Raw genomic sequence first — 22,738 nt, 5'->3', positions numbered from 1 at the left:
CAGATATACGTGACAGGTACCCAATAAACTTAGCTTCTATACAGATATACGTGACAGGTATCCAAGAAACTTAGCTTCAATATAGATATACGTGACAGGTACCCACGAAACTTAGCTTCTATATAGATATACGTGACAGGTACCCAAGAAACTTAGCTTCTATATAGATATACGTGACAGATACCCAATAAACGTAGCTTCTATATAGATATACGTGACAGGTATCCAAGAAACTTAGCTTCTATATAGATATACGTGACAGGTACCCAATAAACTTAGCTTCTACATAGATATACGTGACAGGTACCCAATAAACTTAGGTTCTATATAGATATACGTGACAGGTACCCAATAAACTTAGCTTCTATATAGATATACGTGACAGGTACCCAATAAACTTACCTTCTATATAGATATACGTGACAGGTACCCAATAAACTTAGCTTCTATATAGATATACGTGACAGGTACCCAATAAACTTAGGTTCTATATAGATATACGTGACAGGTACCCAATAAACTTAGATTCTATATAGATATACGTGACAGGTACCCAATAAACTTAGTTTCTATATAGATATACGTGACATGTACCCAATAAACTTAGCTTCTATATAGATATACGTGACAGGTACCCAATAAACTTAGCTTCTATATAGATATACGTGACAGGTACCCAATAAACTTACCTTCTATATCGATATACGTGACATGTCAGATTTTTTCTAGCAGGCAGCACATGCAATAAAATAACAAGCAGAAATCACGCCAGTGTGCGGTTCAGAATTAATACGCTTTATTAAGCTGGTAGTGAGTTCTATACACAATGGGGTGATGCTAAGGGAAATATTACTAGTTATATTAATACATGTCACAATCCGTAAAACGGCATACAATTATAAGACAAACTAGACTACACGCTCATCAAAATTACAACAATGCGTGAAGCATACACATTATAAATACAAGCAGTAAATTAAGAACTAGCATTGCAAGTTGGTAATACAACCGGTTAGCCCTCATGAACACGTCACACAACACGTTCAGACTGTCCTATTGTCCGGTAAGTTAAAACGTTCACTTGCTCGACACTTGCTTCACTCCACACAATCTAGAATTCCACTTCACAGCCTTCCACTCAGACTGCGCTCCATGCGTCACGACGGCTCACCACTCACAGGTCATCTGGAAAAGGGACAAGTACATTCCATAATACTCGCCGTTTTAAACACAAATAAAGAAACGTAATATGGATGCATTTAATCGGGCTACTGTACCCGGCACAGTTGAATGAACTACTAGGAAATGATTAAACTGAAAACTCAACTTACAGTTTCTATGTGCGGGCGTCTTGTCCATCTCCCTCACCAAAGGGTGGAATCTCCAAGTCTCAGGAATATCCCCAAGCTGCAAAACCAATTTGGCAGACCTCTACTCTATATACTTGGCTGACCGAATACAGCGAAGTTACCACTGACTCCCACCAACTCAAAGCCTGAACGCCTTGCCAGTTGATAGTAAAATTACGAGTCACCACGAGTAGAATTGCAGGAGATGCTCACTCCTGGACAACCGATGGACAACTAACCACATCACACTGCAGAATTACCAAGCACACTGACCTACTTTGCATCACAAAAGCAGTTCTATTCATCACTCCAGCCTACTCTAGTAAACTTCCATACACCCACCTGTAAGTGCATACCACTAACTTCCAATACACACTCGCATACCAGCACACTGCAAATCAAACTATGACCTGATTCATGTACACCTGTACACTAGTTACTAGGCAACAGACTTAGCACTATTAAGTTTATTATATGATGAGTTTATTCAATAAAGTTACTTTACAATACTATAACCTACAAACACAAATAACTAGACAATAACAAATAACATCCAAAATAGTGACAATTTTGTCACATCACTCCCTCCTTCCAAAAAGGTGTTTTGCAAAAATACTTTTTCTTTTAGTTCTCATAAAAAGAACTTCTGCTGAGAAAGTCAGCTCCCACATTATCTGCACCCTTTATTGATTCGATCCGGAATCTATACGGTTGTAGGGCTAGTGCCCATCGCATTACCCTAGCATTTGTCATCTTAGTATGTTGTATGTACACAAGTGATTGATGATCTGTTTGTAGCACAAATTCGCGCCCATACAAGTATACATCAAACTTCTGCACACCCCAGACTATGGCTAAGCATTCCTTTTCCACCGTTGCATATGCTTTTTCTCTTGGTAACAACTTTCGACTAGCATACGCAACTGGAAATACCTCCCCTTCAACCTCGCACCCTTGAAGCAATACTGCACCCAATCCAGTATTAGATGCATCCGTACGCAACAGGAATTGCTTTGAACAATTGGGTAGCCGCAAGATAGGGAATGAAGTTAGTTTGGATTTTAGGGATGTAAAAGCCATTTCTTGGCTAGGACCCCATTTAAGGTGATTAGGCTCATTCTTCTTAGTCAGATCAGTCAGAGGCACTGCAATTGCAGCAAAATGAGGAATGAAGCGACGGTAATACCCTGCCAGCCCGAGAAAAGATCGCATTTCTTTCTTGGTTGACGGGCGTTTTGCCTCTTTGAGGTGCTGCAGCTTGTCTGGTTGGGGTTTGAGCTTCCCTTCACCAACTACATGCCCCAAGAAATCTAGGGAGTTAAATCCAATTTCACATTTGTTAGGTTTAGCAGTCAAATTAGCCTTTCTAAGACGAATAAGGACATCTTCCAGTGTAGACAGATGGGCTTTCCATGACGAGGTATGCACCAGTATGTCATCAATGAAGTTGTCTATACCTGTTGCTCCGGTGAGCATACAACGCATAATTTTTGTAAACGATGCAGGGGCACTTACGAGGCCAAAGGGCATCATACAAAAATGGTACAAACCATATGGGGTATTAAATGCTGTAGCCCTTCTTGACTCTAGCTTGAGGGGTACCTGCCAATAACCTTTGGTTAGGTCAAGTTTGCTGAAATAAGTATCTTGTGATAAAGAAGCAAATATCTCATCTGGATTGGGCAGTGGTTCAGCATCAAAGACTGTAATGCTGTTTAAGCGGCGGAAATCAATGCAGAATCTCACCGTACCATCCTTTTTCTTCACCAGAACAATTGGGGAGGAGTATGGAGAGTCAGATCGTTCTATAACCCCAAGTCGCTCCATCATTGACAGCTCTTTCTTCACTGTATCTTTCATAGCATAGGGTATAGGGTAAGGTTTCTGTCTCACTGGCTCATCAGTTGTGAGCCTTATCTCGTGCTCTCCAAGATTTGTCCTTCCTGGAACATCAGTCAGAACATCCGAATATTTCCCCAATAGTTTCTCCACCTCAGCCTTCTGTTCCTCATTCAAATTGGAGCTCACTACCACATCCTGTATAGTTTGAGTTGGCTGTATGGTGGATGAGATCAGCAACTCCTCAAAGGTATCATTATTCGGATTACCATCATCAGACTCTGTGTCCAAAAGAGCAGCACAAACGACCATTTCATCATTTTTCTCTTTGACTTCTTCCCGTTTAACATAAAGTTTTAGCAAGTTGGCGTGAAATGTCTTCTCCTTGCCTGAAAGATTAATCCTGTAATTAGTATCATTCAATCGCTCCAACACTGGGAAAGGACCTTTCCACTGTAATAAAAGTTTATTATTATCAGTTGGAAGTAATAACAAAACCAAATCCCCAGCCTTGAAATATCGCTTACCACTTCGTTTGTCATAGTAGTGTTTTTGCTTTACCTGGGCTCTTCCAAGACTTTCTTGAGCAAGTTTACACGTGTTCTCCAGCCTCTCTTTGAGATCAAGTACGTATTGATACACAGTACGCACTTCCGCTTCATCCACTTGATTGGTCCATAGTTCTTTAAGTATTGACATTGGTCCCCTCACGGTTCTCCCATAAATTAGCTCGAATGGTGAAAATCCAGTACTTGCCTGTGGCACTTCCCTATAAGCAAATAACAGGGCGGCTAGATACCGGTCCCAATCTTTGGGTCTTTCTCCACACATCCGTCTGAGCATTTGTTTCAGGGTACCATTGAAACGTTCAACCAACCCATTACAAGAAGGATGATATGGTGTGGTTGTCAATCCCTTGATAGACAGTAATCTACTAACTTCCTTCATAAGTGTTGATGTAAACTGTGAACCTTGATCAGATAATACTTCTCGTGGAACACCTATACGACTGTACATGTCCACGAGTGCCTCTGCTACAGTAACAGTTTCAATGTTCTTCAGCGCCACTGCCTCAGGATATCGAGTTGCGTAATCAACTAGAGTGAGAATGTAACGATTACCTCTCTTCGTAGCTGGAAATATTGGCCCAACCAGATCTACTGCTACACGTTCAAAGGGTGTATCAATCAATGGCATTTTGCCTAAGGGTACTCTGAGGGATTTACCTTTGTAGAACGTTCGCTGACATGCATCACAGGATCGAACAAATCTCCGAATGTCTGATTGAATACCTGGCCAGTAGAAATGTGTGATAATCTTGTCCACCGTCTTCTGGGTCCCTTGGTGTCCCCCGAGTATTGACTCGTGTGCTAGCTTCATTACTTGGTGCCGAAATGTCAATGGCACGACCACCTGGTGGAAACCATCACCATTCTTGATGTGTGGCGATTTGAAATTCCGGTACAGAATTCCCTTTTGTTGAACAAACTCTGATTCATTACCATTCCTTGCAAGCAGTTTACTACCTTCATTCAGCAGTTCCCAACAGCGCTTCAAGGTTACATCAGTTTTCTGTTCTTTCTGTAATTCGGCGACTGTTACCATCTCTATGGGACTGTTTGGTACCTTTAAGCCTCGTGTAGGTTTGCGCTCCAACATCTTTTGGGCTCTCGTCTGTACCCCCAATATCATCTCTTTTACTGGCTCACTGCAGTCTCCAGACTGCACATCTAAATGCGAACCACCATTCCAATTTAAGTCGGGGTCAGATGGGTCACGAACTCCTGGTACATTTCCAAGGATAAGGTCATATACGGGACTCTTCATACACAGGGCGTCCACCATACCTATGAGATACGGAGTATCCACCTCTATCCGAGCCACTGGAATCTTCCTTGCTGTACCATCTACAAGAACACAGACTCTAAACTCTCCAGTTAGCTGGTCATCAGAAACAAGGGCTCGCCTTACCACTATACCACTACATCCACTATCTCTTAGAACTGAAACTTCAACACCACCAACACAACCTACCGCTACCGGCATTTTCGGTGGCATCTGTCCCCGGCACGCTGCACTCATAACAGGGAGTTGATGGCCACAATGCAATGTCACATGATCCTGTTGCAGACAGCATTCATTCATTTCATTCACGCTTTCTGGAAGCCGGCAGGTCACAATATCATTCTCAGATATGTTGGTAGACACTGCTGCTTGTTTGGACCTATTTGGTTCCCTTACAATGAGACATGATGCCTTAACTGTTTTAGTTACTCTTTGTCGACAGTCCCGTGCAAAATGTCCCTTTTTACCACAGACAAAACAACCATCGCCTTGACTGGTTTTTCGTTGACGAGTGGGAGAGCTGGAGTTAACAGCTTTGCCCTGAGAGGGTTTCTTTTCATTACAATTAACTCGTCTATTTACCTGCCCAAACTTTGTACCACGGGCCTCTACAAACTGTTCAGCTAGTTTGGCCATGTCAGCAATCAATTTGGATGGGCGTTCTTTTAAAAAGGTAGCTAAGCTTGGACCACAATTATCGATAAACTGCTCCCTCAGAATCAGATTTTTTAAATCCTCAAAAGAGTCACCAATTTCAGACATGTGTATCCATCGATCAAAATAGTTTTCTATTCGTGCAGCAAACTGAGTTGCCGTCTCTGTTTCATCAGGTTTCGCACCTCGGAATTTTTTGCGAAAACCATCTTCGGTTAAATTATACTGCTTAAACAAAGCCAACTTTAGTGCATCATAATCGCTTGCCGACTGTACTGCCAAACGCGAGTACGTGTCCAGTGCTTTACCGGTAAGAAGGGTACTCAAATTTATTGCCCAGTCTCTACGCTTCCATCCTATTGCCAATGCATACCTCTCAAACCTTTGAACCCATGCATCCAAGTCATCCTTATCCTCATTGAACAAGGGTAACTTTGGTGCATTAGCATACCCCGAGTCTCTTTCACCAACCGCAATTTCCCCATGCTCTCTTTTCGCTTGCAACCGTAATTCTAATATATCCTTTTCGTGCTTCCTCAACTCCATAAGCTGTGCACGTTCATCCCTCGCAAATTTCTCCCTCTCTCTCACAAAACTCATCAGATCCTCACCACCTAATCCCATCTCACGCCCAAGTTCCATCCACTTGTCCATACTGAGCAACACTGCAATTTACTCACCCTATTCTATAATAAGAAAGCAGCTGTTCCCTGAGACACCTGGATTCCAACCTCTGTTGAACGGAGTTGGGCTGGCGCATCAAGCACCTGGATAATAAAACAAGACTGAAACAGTTAAATATTTTAAATACAATACAAGATCACTTAACTGAAAAAATACAATAACAGTAACAATACAATAAATGTAGTGCATCAAAATATAGTTACACACTGAATAGTTACCGCTTGCAAAACACTACATGTACATGCTGCCAATTTCTGAACTAATGTGTTTGGCCAATCCTGGCACGCTCGCCAATTGTCAGATTTTTTCTAGCAGGCAGCACATGCAATAAAATAACAAGCAGAAATCACGCCAGTGTGCGGTTCAGAATTAATACGCTTTATTAAGCTGGTAGTGAGTTCTATACACAATGGGGTGATGCTAAGGGAAATATTACTAGTTATATTAATACATGTCACAATCCGTAAAACGGCATACAATTATAAGACAAACTAGACTACACGCTCATCAAAATTACAACAATGCGTGAAGCATACACATTATAAATACAAGCAGTAAATTAAGAACTAGCATTGCAAGTTGGTAATACAACCGGTTAGCCCTCATGAACACGTCACACAACACGTTCAGACTGTCCTATTGTCCGGTAAGTTAAAACGTTCACTTGCTCGACACTTGCTTCACTCCACACAATCTAGAATTCCACTTCACAGCCTTCCACTCAGACTGCGCTCCATGCGTCACGACGGCTCACCACTCACAGGTCATCTGGAAAAGGGACAAGTACATTCCATAATACTCGCCGTTTTAAACACAAATAAAGAAACGTAATATGGATGCATTTAATCGGGCTACTGTACCCGGCACAGTTGAATGAACTACTAGGAAATGATTAAACTGAAAACTCAACTTACAGTTTCTATGTGCGGGCGTCTTGTCCATCTCCCTCACCAAAGGGTGGAATCTCCAAGTCTCAGGAATATCCCCAAGCTGCAAAACCAATTTGGCAGACCTCTACTCTATATACTTGGCTGACCGAATACAGCGAAGTTACCACTGACTCCCACCAACTCAAAGCCTGAACGCCTTGCCAGTTGATAGTAAAATTACGAGTCACCACGAGTAGAATTGCAGGAGATGCTCACTCCTGGACAACCGATGGACAACTAACCACATCACACTGCAGAATTACCAAGCACACTGACCTACTTTGCATCACAAAAGCAGTTCTATTCATCACTCCAGCCTACTCTAGTAAACTTCCATACACCCACCTGTAAGTGCATACCACTAACTTCCAATACACACTCGCATACCAGCACACTGCAAATCAAACTATGACCTGATTCATGTACACCTGTACACTAGTTACTAGGCAACAGACTTAGCACTATTAAGTTTATTATATGATGAGTTTATTCAATAAAGTTACTTTACAATACTATAACCTACAAACACAAATAACTAGACAATAACAAATAACATCCAAAATAGTGACAATTTTGTCACATGACAGGTACCCAAGAAACTTAGCTTCTATATAGATATACGCAACAGGTATCCAAGAAACTTAGGTTCTATATAGATATACGTGACAGGTACCCAATAAACTTAGCTTCTATATAGATATACGTGACAGGTATCCAAGAAACTTAGCTTCTATATAGATATACGCAACAGATGCCCAAGAAACTTAGCTTCTATATAGATATACGTGACAGGTACCCAATAAACTTAGCTTCTATATAGATATACGTGATAGCTATCCAAGAAACTTAGCTTCTATATAGATATACGTGACAGGTACCCAATAAACTTAGCTTCTATATAGATATACGTGATAGGTATCCACGAAACTTAGCTTCTATATAGATATACGTGACAGGGATCCAAGAAACTTAGCTTCTATATAGATATACGTGACAGGTACCCAATAAACTTAGCTTCTATATAGATATACGTGACAGGTATCCAATAAACTTAGGTTCTATATAGATATACGTGACAGGTACCCAATAAACTTAGCTTCTATATAGATATACGTGACAGGTATCCAAGAAACTTAGCTTCTATTTAGATATACGTGACAGGTACCCAATAAACTTAGCTTCTATATAGATATACGTGACAGGTACCCAATAAACTTAGCTTCTATATAGATATACGTGACAGGTATCCAAGAAACTTAGCTTCTATATAGATATACGTGACAGGTATCCAAGAAACTTAGGTTCTATATAGATATACGTGACAGGTATCCAATAAACTTAGCTTCTATATAGATATACGTGACAGGTACCCAAGAAACTTAGCTTCTATATAGATATACACAACAGATACCCAAGAAACTTAGCTTCTATATAGATATACGTGACAGGTACCCAATAAACTTAGCTTCTATATAGATATACGTGATAGCTATCCAAGAAACTTAGCTTCTATATAGATATACGTGACAGGTACCCAATAAACTTAGCTTCTATATAGATATACGTGACAGGTATCCAATAAACTTAGCTTCTATATAGATATACGTGACAGGTACCCACGAAACTTAGCTTCTATATAGATATACACAACAGATACCCAATAAACTTAGCTTCTATATAGATATACGTGACAGGTACCCAATAAACTTAGCTTCTATATAGATATACGCAACAGGTATCCAAGAAACTTAGGTTCTATATAGATATACGTGATAGCTATCCAAGAAACTTAGCTTCTATATAGATATACGTGACAGGTACCCAATAAACTTAGCTTCTATATAGATATACGTGATAGGTATCCAAGAAACTTAGCTTCTATATAGATATACGTGACAGGGATCCAAGAAACTTAGCTTCTATATAGATATACGTGACAGGTACCCAATAAACTTAGCTTCTATATAGATATACGTGACAGGTATCCAATAAACTTAGGTTCTATATAGATATACGTGACAGGTACCCAATAAACTTAGCTTCTATATAGATATACGTGACAGGTACCCAATAAACTTAGCTTCTATATAGATATACGTGACAGGTATCCAAGAAACTTAGCTTCTATTTAGATATACGTGACAGGTACCCAATAAACTTAGCTTCTATATAGATATACGTGACAGGTACCCAATAAACTTAGCTTCTATATAGATATACGTGACAGGTATCCAAGAAACTTAGCTTCTATATAGATATACGTGACAGGTATCCAAGAAACTTAGGTTCTATATAGATATACGTGACAGGTATCCAATAAACTTAGCTTCTATATAGATATACGTGACAGGTACCCAAGAAACTTAGCTTCTATATAGATATACACAACAGATACCCAATAAACTTAGCTTCTATATAGATATACGTGACAGGTACCCAATAAACTTAGCTTCTATATAGATATACGTGATAGCTATCCAAGAAACTTAGCTTCTATATAGATATACGTGACAGGTACCCAATAAACTTAGCTTCTATATAGATATACGTGATAGGTATCCAAGAAACTTAGCTTCTATATAGATATACGTGACAGGTATCCAAGAAACTTAGCTTCTATATAGATATACGTGACAGGTACCCAATAAACTTAGCTTCTATATAGATATACGTGACAGGTATCCAATAAACTTAGGTTCTATATAGATATACGTGACAGGTACCCAATAAACTTAGCTTCTATATAGATATACGTGACAGGTACCCAATAAACTTAGCTTCTATATAGATATACGTGACAGGTATCCAAGAAACTTAGCTTCTATATAGATATACGTGACAGGTACCAATAAACTTAGCTTCTATATAGATATACGTGACAGGTACCCAAGAAACTTAGCTTCTATATAGATATACACAACAGATACCCAATAAACTTAGCTTCTATATAGATATACGTGACAGGTACCCAATAAACTTAGCTTCTATATAGATATACGTGATAGCTATCCAAGAAACTTAGCTTCTATATAGATATACGTGACAGGTACCCAATAAACTTAGCTTCTATATAGATATACGTGATAGGTATCCAAGAAACTTAGCTTCTATATAGATATACGTGACAGGTATCCAAGAAACTTAGCTTCTATATAGATATACGTGACAGGTACCCAATAAACTTAGCTTCTATATAGATATACGTGACAGGTATCCAATAAACTTAGGTTCTATATAGATATACGTGACAGGTACCCAATAAACTTAGCTTCTATATAGATATACGTGACAGGTACCCAATAAATTTAGCTTCTATATAGATATACGTGACAGGTATCCAAGAAACTTAGCTTCTATATAGATATACGTGACAGGTACCAATAAACTTAGCTTCTATATAGATATACGTGACAGGTACCCAATAAACTTAGCTTCTATATAGATATACGTGACAGGTATCCAAGAAACTTAGCTTCTATATAGATATACGTGACAGGTATCCAAGAAACTTAGGTTCTATATAGATATACGTGACAGGTATCCAAGAAACTTAGCTTCTATATAGATATACGTGACAGGTACCCAAGAAACTTAGCTTCTATATAGATATACACAACAGATACCCAATAAACTTAGCTTCTATATAGATATACGTGACAGGTACCCAATAAAGTTAGCTTCTATATAGATATACGTGATAGCTATCCAAGAAACTTAGCTTCTATATAGATATACGTGACAGGTACCCAATAAACTTAGCTTCTATATAGATATACGTGATAGGTATCCAAGAAACTTAGCTTCTATATAGATATACGTGACAGGTATCCAAGAAACTTAGCTTCTATATAGATATACGCAACAGATGCCCAAGAAACTTAGCTTCTATATAGATATACGTGACAGGTATCCAAGAAACTTAGCTTCTATATAGATATACGTGACAGGTACCCAAGAAACTTAGCTTCTATATAGATATACGCAACAGGTATCCAAGAAACTTAGGTTCTATATAGATATACGTGACAGGTCCCCAAGAAACTTAGCTTCTATATAGATATACGAGACAGGTACCCAAGAAACTTAGCTTCTATATAGATATACGCAACAGGTATCCAAGAAACTTAGGTTCTATATAGATATACGTGACAGGTACCCAATAAACTTAGCTTCTATATAGATATACGAGACAGGTACCCAAGAAACTTAGCTTCTATATAGATATACGCAACAGGTATCCAAGAAACTTAGGTTCTATATAGATATACGTGACAGGTACCCAATAAACTTAGCTTCTATATAGATATACGTGACAGGTATCCAAGAAACTTAGCTTCTATATAGATATACGCAACAGATGCCCAAGAAACTTAGCTTCTATATAGATATACGTGACAGGTACCCAATAAACTTAGCTTCTATATAGATATACGTGATAGCTATCCAAGAAACTTAGCTTCTATATAGATATACGTGACAGGTACCCAATAAACTTAGCTTCTATATAGATATACGTGATAGGTATCCAAGAAACTTAGCTTCTATATAGATATACGTGACAGGGATCCAAGAAACTTAGCTTCTATATAGATATACGTGACAGGTACCCAATAAACTTAGCTTCTATATAGATATACGTGACAGGTATCCAATAAACTTAGGTTCTATATAGATATACGTGACAGGTACCCAATAAACTTAGCTTCTATATAGATATACGTGACAGGTATCCAAGAAACTTAGCTTCTATTTAGATATACGTGACAGGTACCCAATAAACTTAGCTTCTATATAGATATACGTGACAGGTACCCAATAAACTTAGCTTCTATATAGATATACGTGACAGGTATCCAAGAAACTTAGCTTCTATATAGATATACGTGACAGGTATCCAAGAAACTTAGGTTCTATATAGATATACGTGACAGGTATCCAATAAACTTAGCTTCTATATAGATATACGTGACAGGTACCCAAGAAACTTAGCTTCTATATAGATATACACAACAGATACCCAATAAACTTAGCTTCTATATAGATATACGTGACAGGTAGCCAATAAACTTAGCTTCTATATAGATATACGTGATAGCTATCCAAGAAACTTAGCTTCTATATAGATATACGTGACAGGTACCCAATAAACTTAGCTTCTATATAGATATACGTGACAGGTATCCAATAAACTTAGCTTCTATATAGATATACGTGACAGGTACCCACGAAACTTAGCTTCTATATAGATATACACAACAGATACCCAATAAACTTAGCTTCTATATAGATATACGTGACAGGTACCCAATAAACTTAGCTTCTATATAGATATACGCAACAGGTATCCAAGAAACTTAGGTTCTATATAGATATACGTGATAGCTATCCAAGAAACTTAGCTTCTATATAGATATACGTGACAGGTACCCAATAAACTTAGCTTCTATATAGATATACGTGATAGGTATCCAAGAAACTTAGCTTCTATATAGATATACGTGACAGGGATCCAAGAAACTTAGCTTCTATATAGATATACGTGACAGGTACCCAATAAACTTAGCTTCTATATAGATATACGTGACAGGTATCCAATAAACTTAGGTTCTATATAGATATACGTGACAGGTACCCAATAAACTTAGCTTCTATATAGATATACGTGACAGGTACCCAATAAACTTAGCTTCTATATAGATATACGTGACAGGTATCCAAGAAACTTAGCTTCTATTTAGATATACGTGACAGGTACCCAATAAACTTAGCTTCTATATAGATATACGTGACAGGTACCCAATAAACTTAGCTTCTATATAGATATACGTGACAGGTATCCAAGAAACTTAGCTTCTATATAGATATACGTGACAGGTATCCAAGAAACTTAGGTTCTATATAGATATACGTGACAGGTATCCAATAAACTTAGCTTCTATATAGATATACGTGACAGGTACCCAAGAAACTTAGCTTCTATATAGATATACACAACAGATACCCAATAAACTTAGCTTCTATATAGATATACGTGACAGGTACCCAATAAACTTAGCTTCTATATAGATATACGTGATAGCTATCCAAGAAACTTAGCTTCTATATAGATATACGTGACAGGTACCCAATAAACTTAGCTTCTATATAGATATACGTGATAGGTATCCAAGAAACTTAGCTTCTATATAGATATACGTGACAGGTATCCAAGAAACTTAGCTTCTATATAGATATACGTGACAGGTACCCAATAAACTTAGCTTCTATATAGATATACGTGACAGGTATCCAATAAACTTAGGTTCTATATAGATATACGTGACAGGTACCCAATAAACTTAGCTTCTATATAGATATACGTGACAGGTATCCAAGAAACTTAGCTTCTATATAGATATACGTGACAGGTACCAATAAACTTAGCTTCTATATAGATATACGTGACAGGTACCCAAGAAACTTAGCTTCTATATAGATATACACAACAGATACCCAATAAACTTAGCTTCTATATAGATATACGTGACAGGTACCCAATAAACTTAGCTTCTATATAGATATACGTGATAGCTATCCAAGAAACTTAGCTTCTATATAGATATACGTGACAGGTACCCAATAAACTTAGCTTCTATATAGATATACGTGATAGGTATCCAAGAAACTTAGCTTCTATATAGATATACGTGACAGGTATCCAAGAAACTTAGCTTCTATATAGATATACGTGACAGGTACCCAATAAACTTAGCTTCTATATAGATATACGTGACAGGTATCCAATAAACTTAGGTTCTATATAGATATACGTGACAGGTACCCAATAAACTTAGCTTCTATATAGATATACGTCACAGGTACCCAATAAATTTAGCTTCTATATAGATATACGTGACAGGTATCCAAGAAACTTAGCTTCTATATAGATATACGTGACAGGTACCAATAAACTTAGCTTCTATATAGATATACGTGACAGGTACCCAATAAACTTAGCTTCTATATAGATATACGTGACAGGTATCCAAGAAACTTAGCTTCTATATAGATATACGTGACAGGTATCCAAGAAACTTAGGTTCTATATAGATATACGTGACAGGTATCCAAGAAACTTAGCTTCTATATAGATATACGTGACAGGTACCCAAGAAACTTAGCTTCTATATAGATATACACAACAGATACCCAATAAACTTAGCTTCTATATAGATATACGTGACAGGTACCCAATAAAGTTAGCTTCTATATAGATATACGTGATAGCTATCCAAGAAACTTAGCTTCTATATAGATATACGTGACAGGTACCCAATAAACTTAGCTTCTATATAGATATACGTGATAGGTATCCAAGAAACTTAGCTTCTATATAGATATACGTGACAGGTATCCAAGAAACTTAGCTTCTATATAGATATACGCAACAGATGCCCAAGAAACTTAGCTTCTATATAGATATACGTGACAGGTATCCAAGAAACTTAGCTTCTATATAGATATACGTGACAGGTACCCAAGAAACTTAGCTTCTATATAGATATACGCAACAGGTATCCAAGAAACTTAGGTTCTATATAGATATACGTGACAGGTACCCAATAAACTTAGCTTCTATATAGATATACGAGACAGGTACCCAAGAAACTTAGCTTCTATATAGATATACGCAACAGGTATCCAAGAAACTTAGGTTCTATATAGATATACGTGACAGGTACCCAATAAACTTAGCTTCTATATAGATATACGTGACAGGTATCCAAGAAACTTAGCTTCTATATAGATATACGCAACAGATGCCCAAGAAACTTAGCTTCTATATAGATATACGTGACAGGTACCCAATAAACTTAGCTTCTATATAGATATACGTGATAGCTATCCAAGAAACTTAGCTTCTATATAGATATACGTGACAGGTACCCAATAAACTTAGCTTCTATATAGATATACGTGATAGGTATCCAAGAAACTTAGCTTCTATATAGATATACGTGACAGGGATCCAAGAAACTTAGCTTCTATATAGATATACGTGACAGGTACCCAATAAACTTAGCTTCTATATAGATATACGTGACAGGTATCCAATAAACTTAGGTTCTATATAGATATACGTGACAGGTACCCAATAAACTTAGCTTCTATATAGATATACGTGACAGGTATCCAAGAAACTTAGCTTCTATTTAGATATACGTGACAGGTACCCAATAAACTTAGCTTCTATATAGATATACGTGACAGGTACCCAATAAACTTAGCTTCTATATAGATATACGTGACAGGTATCCAAGAAACTTAGCTTCTATATAGATATACGTGACAGGTATCCAAGAAACTTAGGTTCTATATAGATATACGTGACAGGTATCCAATAAACTTAGCTTCTATATAGATATACGTGACAGGTACCCAAGAAACTTAGCTTCTATATAGATATACACAACAGATACCCAATAAACTTAGCTTCTATATAGATATACGTGACAGGTACCCAATAAACTTAGCTTCTATATAGATATACGTGATAGCTATCCAAGAAACTTAGCTTCTATATAGATATACGTGACAGGTACCCAATAAACTTAGCTTCTATATAGATATACGTGACAGGTATCCAATAAACTTAGCTTCTATATAGATATACGTGACAGGTACCCACGAAACTTAGCTTCTATATAGATATACACAACAGATACCCAATAAACTTAGCTTCTATATAGATATACGTGACAGGTACCCAATAAACTTAGCTTCTATATAGATATACGCAACAGGTATCCAAGAAACTTAGGTTCTATATAGATATACGTGATAGCTATCCAAGAAACTTAGCTTCTATATAGATATACGTGACAGGTACCCAATAAACTTAGCTTCTATATAGATATACGTGATAGGTATCCAAGAAACTTAGCTTCTATATAGATATACGTGACAGGGATCCAAGAAACTTAGCTTCTATATAGATATACGTGACAGGTACCCAATAAACTTAGCTTCTATATAGATATACGTGACAGGTATCCAATAAACTTAGGTTCTATATAGATATACGTGACAGGTACCCAATAAACTTAGCTTCTATATAGATATACGTGACAGGTACCCAATAAACTTAGCTTCTATATAGATATACGTGACAGGTATCCAAGAAACTTAGCTTCTATTTAGATATACGTGACAGGTACCCAATAAACTTAGCTTCTATATAGATATACGTGACAGGTACCCAATAAACTTAGCTTCTATATAGATATACGTGACAGGTATCCAAGAAACTTAGCTTCTATATAGATATACGTGACAGGTATCCAAGAAACTTAGGTTCTATATAGATATACGTGACAGGTATCCAATAAACTTAGCTTCTATATAGATATACGTGACAGGTACCCAAGAAACTTAGCTTCTATATAGATATACACAACAGATACCCAATAAACTTAGCTTCTATATAGATATACGTGACAGGTACCCAATAAACTTAGCTTCTATATAGATATACGTGATAGCTATCCAAGAAACTTAGCTTCTATATAGATATACGTGACAGGTACCCAATAAACTTAGCTTCTATATAGATATACGTGATAGGTATCCAAGAAACTTAGCTTCTATATAGATATACGTGACAGGTATCCAAGAAACTTAGCTTCTATATAGATATACGTGACAGGTACCCAATAAACTTAGCTTCTATATAGATATACGTGACAGGTATCCAATAAACTTAGGTTCTATATAGATATACGTGACAGGTACCCAATAAACTTAGCTTCTATATAGATATACGTGACAGGTACCCAATAAACTTAGCTTCTATATAGATATACGTGACAGGTATCCAAGAAACTTAGCTTCTATATAGATATACGTGACAGGTACCAATAAACTTAGCTTCTATATAGATATACGTGACAGGTACCCAAGAAACTTAGCTTCTATATAGATATACACAACAGATACCCAATAAACTTAGCTTCTATATAGATATACGTGACAGGTACCCAATAAACTTAGCTTCTATATAGATATACGTGATAGCTATCCAAGAAACTTAGCTTCTATATAGATATACGTGACAGGTACCCAATAAACTTAGCTTCTATATAGATATACGTGATAGGTATCCAAGAAACTTAGCTTCTATATAGATATACGTGACAGGTATCCAAGAAACTTAGCTTCTATATAGATATACGTGACAGGTACCCAATAAACTTAGCTTCTATATAGATATACGTGACAGGTATCCAATAAACTTAGGTTCTATATAGATATACGTGACAGGTACCCAATAAACTTAGCTTCTATATAGATATACGTGACTGGTACCCAATAAATTTAGCTTCTATATAGATATACGTGACAGGTATCCAAGAAACTTAGCTTCTATATAGATATACGTGACAGGTACCAATAAACTTAGCTTCTATATAGATATACGTGACAGGTACCCAATAAACTTAGCTTCTATATAGATATACGTGACAGGTATCCAAGAAACTTAGCTTCTATATAGATATACGTGACAGGTATCCAAGAAACTTAGGTTCTATATAGATATACGTGACAGGTATCCAAGAAACTTAGCTTCTATATAGATATACGTGACATGTACCCAAGAAACTTAGCTTCTATATAGATATACACAACAGATACCCAATAAACTTAGCTTCTATATAGATATACGTGACAGGTACCCAATAAAGTTAGCTTCTATATAGATATACGTGATAGCTATCCAAGAAACTTAGCTTCTATATAGATATACGTGACAGGTACCCAATAAACTTAGCTTCTATATAGATATACGTGATAGGTATCCAAGAAACTTAGCTTCTATATAGATATACGTGACAGGTATCCAAGAAACTTAGCTTCTATATAGATATACGCAACAGATGCCCAAGAAACTTAGCTTCTATATAGATATACGTGACAGGTATCCAAGAAACTTAGCTTCTATATAGATATACGTGACAGGTACCCAAGAAACTTAGCTTCTATATAGATATACGCAACAGGTATCCAAGAAACTTAGGTTCTATATAGATATACGTGACAGGTCCCCAAGAAACTTAGCTTCTATATAGATATACGAGACAGGTACCCAAGAAACTTAGCTTCTATATAGATATACGCAACAGGTATCCAAGAAACTTAGGTTCTATATAGATATACGTGACAGGTACCCAATAAACTTAGCTTCTATATAGATATACGAGACAGGTACCCAAGAAACTTAGCTTCTATATAGATATACGCAACAGGTATCCAAGAAACTTAGGTTCTATATAGATATACGTGACAGGTACCCAATAAACTTAGCTTCTATACAGATATACGTGACAGGTATCCAAGAAACTTAGCTTCTATATAGATATACGCAACAGATGCCCAAGAAACTTAGCTTCTATATAGATATACGTGACAGGTACCCAATAAACTTAGCTTCTATATAGATATACGTGATAGCTATCCAAGAAACTTAGCTTCTATATAGATATACGTGACAGGTACCCAATAAACTTAGCTTCTATATAGATATACGTGATAGGTATCCAAGAAACTTAGCTTCTATATAGATATACGTGACAGGTATCCAAGAAACTTAGGTTCTATATAGATATACGTGACAGGTACCCAATAAACTTAGCTTCTATATAGATATACGTGACAGGTATCCAATAAACTTAGGTTCTATATAGATATACGTGACAGGTACCCAATAAACTTAGCTTCTATATAGATATACGTGACAGGTACCCAATACACTTAGCTTCTATATAGATATACGTGACAGGTATCCAAGAAACTTAGCTTCTATATAGATATACACAACAGATACCCAATAAACTTAGCTTCTATATAGATATACGTGACAGGTATCCAATAAACTTAGCTTCTATATAGATATACGTGACAGGTACCCAAGAAACTTAGCTTCTATATAGATATACACAACAGATACCCAATAAACTTAGCTTCTATATAGATATACGTGACAGGTATCCAAGAAACTTAGGATCTATATAGATATACGTGACAGGTATCCAAGAAACTTAGGTTCTATATAGATATACGTGACAGGTACCCAATAAACTTAGCTTCTATATAGATATACGTGATCGGTATCCAAGAAACTTAGCTTCTGTATAGATATACGTGACAGGTACCCAATAAACTTAGCTTCTATATAGATATACGTGACAGGTATCCAATAAACTTAGCTTCTATATAGATATACGTGACAGGTATCCAATAAACTTAGGTTCTATATAGATATACGTGACAGGTACCCAATAAACTTAGCTTCTATATAGATATACGTGACAGGTACCCAATACACTTAGCTTCTATATAGATATACGTGACAGGTATCCAAGAAACTTAGCTTCTATATAGATATACACAACAGATACCCAATAAACTTAGCTTCTATATAGATATACGTGACAGGTATCCAATAAACTTAGCTTCTATATAGATATACGTGACAGGTACCCAAGAAACTTAGCTTCTATATAGATATACACAACAGATACCCAATAAACTTAGCTTCTATATAGATATACGTGACAGGTATCCAAGAAACTTAGGATCTATATAGATATACGTGACAGGTATCCAAGAAACTTAGGTTCTATATAGATATACGTGACAGGTACCCAATAAACTTAGCTTCTATATAGATATACGTGATCGGTATCCAAGAAACTTAGCTTCTGTATAGATATACGTGACAGGTACCCAATAAACTTAGCTTCTATATAGATATACGTGACAGGTATCCAATAAACTTAGCTTCTATATAGATATACGTGACAGGTATCCAAGAAACTTAGGTTCTATATAGATATACGTGACAGGTATCCAAGAAACTTAGGTTCTACATAGATATACGTGACGGGTATCCAAGAAACTTAGGTTCTATATAGATATACGTGACAGGTATCCAAGAAACTTAGCTTCTATATAGATATACGTGACAGGTACCCAATAAACTTAGCTTCTACATAGATATACGTGACAGGTATCCAAGAAACTTAGCTTCTATATAGATATACGTGACAGGTACCCAAGAAACTTAGCTTCTATATAGATATACGTGACAGGTACCCAAGAAACTTAGCTTCTATATATATATACGTGACAGATACCCAATAAACTTAGCTTCTATATAGATATACGTGACAGGTATCCAAGAAACTTAGCTTCTATATAGATATACGTGACAGGTACCCAATAAACTTAGCTTCTATATAGATATACTTGACAGGTACCCAATAAACTTAGGTTCTATATAGATATACGTGACAGGTACCCAATAAACTTAGGTTCTATATAGATATACGTGACAGGTACCCAATAAACTTAGGTTCTATATAGATATACGTGACAGCTACCCAATAAACTTAGCTTCTATATAGATATACGTGACAGGTACCCAATAAACTTAGGTTCTATATAGATATACGTGACAGGTACCCAATAAACTTAGATTCTATATAGATATACGTGACAGGTACCCAATAAACTTAGCTTCTATATAGATATACGTGACATGTACCCAATAAACTTAGCTTCTATATAGATATACGTGACAGGTACCCAATAAACTTAGCTTCTATATAGATATACGTGACAGGTACCCAATAAACTTACCTTCTATATAGATATACGTGACATGTACCCAATAAACTTAGCTTCTATATAGATATACGTGACAGGTACCCAATAAACTTAGCATCTATATAGATATACGTGACAGGTACCCAATAAACATAGCTTCTATATAGATATACGTGACAGGTACCCAATAAACTTAGGTTCTATATAGATATACGTGACAGGTACCCAATAAACTTAGGTTCTATATAGATATACGTGACAGGTACCCAATAAACTTAGCTTCTATATAGATATACGTGACAGGTATCCAAGAAACTTAGCTTCTATATAGATATACGTGACAGGTATCCAAGAAACTTAGCTTCTATATAGATATACGTGACAGGTACCCAATAAACTTAGCTTCTATATAGATATACGTGACAGGTACCCAATAAACTTAGCTTCTATATAGATATACGTGACAGGTATCCAAGAAACTTAGCTTCTATATAGATATACGTGACAGGTACCCAATAAACTTAGCTTCTATATAGATATACGTGACAGATACCCAATAAACTTAGCTTCTATATAGATATACGTGACAGGTATCCAAGAAACTTAGCTTCTATATAGATATACGTGACAGGTACCCAATAAACTTAGCTTCTATATAGATATACGTGACAGATACCCAATAAACTTAGCTTCTATATAGATATACGTGACAGATACCCAATAAACTTAGCTTCTATATAGATATACGTGACAGGTATCCAAGAAACTTAGCTTCTATATAGATATACGTGACAGGTATCCAAGAAACTTAGGTTCTATATAGATATACGTGACAGGTATCCAAGAAACTTAGCTTCTATATAGATATACGTGGCAGGTACCCAAGAAACTTAGCTTCTATATAGATATACACAACAGATACCCAATAAACTTAGCTTCTATATAGATATACGTGACAGGTATCCAAGAAACTTAGGTTCTATATAGATATACGTGACAGGTATCCAAGAAACTTAGCTTCTATATAGATATACGTGACACATACTAAAGAAACTTAGCTTTTATACAGATATACACGTCAGCTACCCAAGAAACTTAGCTTATACAACTTTAAAAATGATAGCATCTAGAAGCTAATATGTGTGCATCACCCCGCCCCTCAACTGTAAGTTGTATTTTTCGAAATCCGTAGATTCCGACCAAATCTGTATTTTCCAGAATCAGTCGATTCCGACAGAATCTGTAAAGTCCAGAAACTACATTGTATATTAAGCTAAAAAATGTTGTAAACAATTATTTATTGTTTAGTAACAAGTCATCTATTCTATGCCATGAAATCCAAACAGCCGTCCCCTTTTAAATTATTTTATAACATTTTTTCTTTTTTATACAAAACAAAACATAAAACTAAATACTGTGAGTAGCATTGAAAATGGCGTGTATTTACATGGATAGCGACGTTTTTCTATATTTACATCTGTAATTATTCTCAGAAGAGTCCAAAATTAAGATTTAACAATGGATTGACCCGCAGACAACTAGTCTGAGATTGATCACATGTCTCACATTTGGCCGAGCGCCCTACACAACTAACTACACAAAACGAACGAAGAGGGTGCAGGCCAACAATGCGTGTGTATAGCTGAAGTGTTAAAGCCGGAGGGTCGTCACCTGTGCATGCACAGGAATTGAGTCCCAAGCGACGATAATAACAACACACATTAAAAACGCAAAGGCTCATGGGTAGACGCTTGTTTGTAAACAGTGACATGCTATGGCCATCTGATGTATGCG

General features: G+C 36.6%; 1 protein-coding gene and 1 long non-coding RNA gene across 2 annotated transcripts; both read right to left on the bottom strand.

Annotated features, from left to right (window-relative positions):
* Positions 1-1,973: 1,973 nt before the first annotated feature.
* On the bottom strand, positions 1,974-6,341 carry LOC100374480 (uncharacterized). The gene has a single exon (XM_085505329.1). The coding sequence runs from the start codon at positions 6,339-6,341 to the stop codon at positions 1,974-1,976; it is 4,368 nt and encodes a 1,455-aa protein (XP_085361455.1).
* Positions 6,342-6,728: 387 nt separating this feature from the next.
* On the bottom strand, positions 6,729-7,869 carry LOC146736600 (uncharacterized). The gene is made up of 2 exons (XR_014930962.1): positions 7,286-7,869; positions 6,729-7,139 (listed from the first exon to the last, which is right to left on the bottom strand). It is a non-coding gene; the product is annotated as an uncharacterized LOC146736600 (long non-coding RNA).
* Between the last annotated feature and the right edge of the window lie 14,869 nt (positions 7,870-22,738).

The sequence above is a fragment of the Saccoglossus kowalevskii genome, chromosome 11, assembly GCF_978046115.1.
Source record: "Saccoglossus kowalevskii chromosome 11, keSacKowa6.1, whole genome shotgun sequence".
NCBI classification, from domain to species: domain Eukaryota; kingdom Metazoa; phylum Hemichordata; class Enteropneusta; family Harrimaniidae; genus Saccoglossus; species Saccoglossus kowalevskii.
Note: the sequence above shows the minus strand (reverse complement) of the source record. Positions and strands in the feature narration are given on the sequence as shown.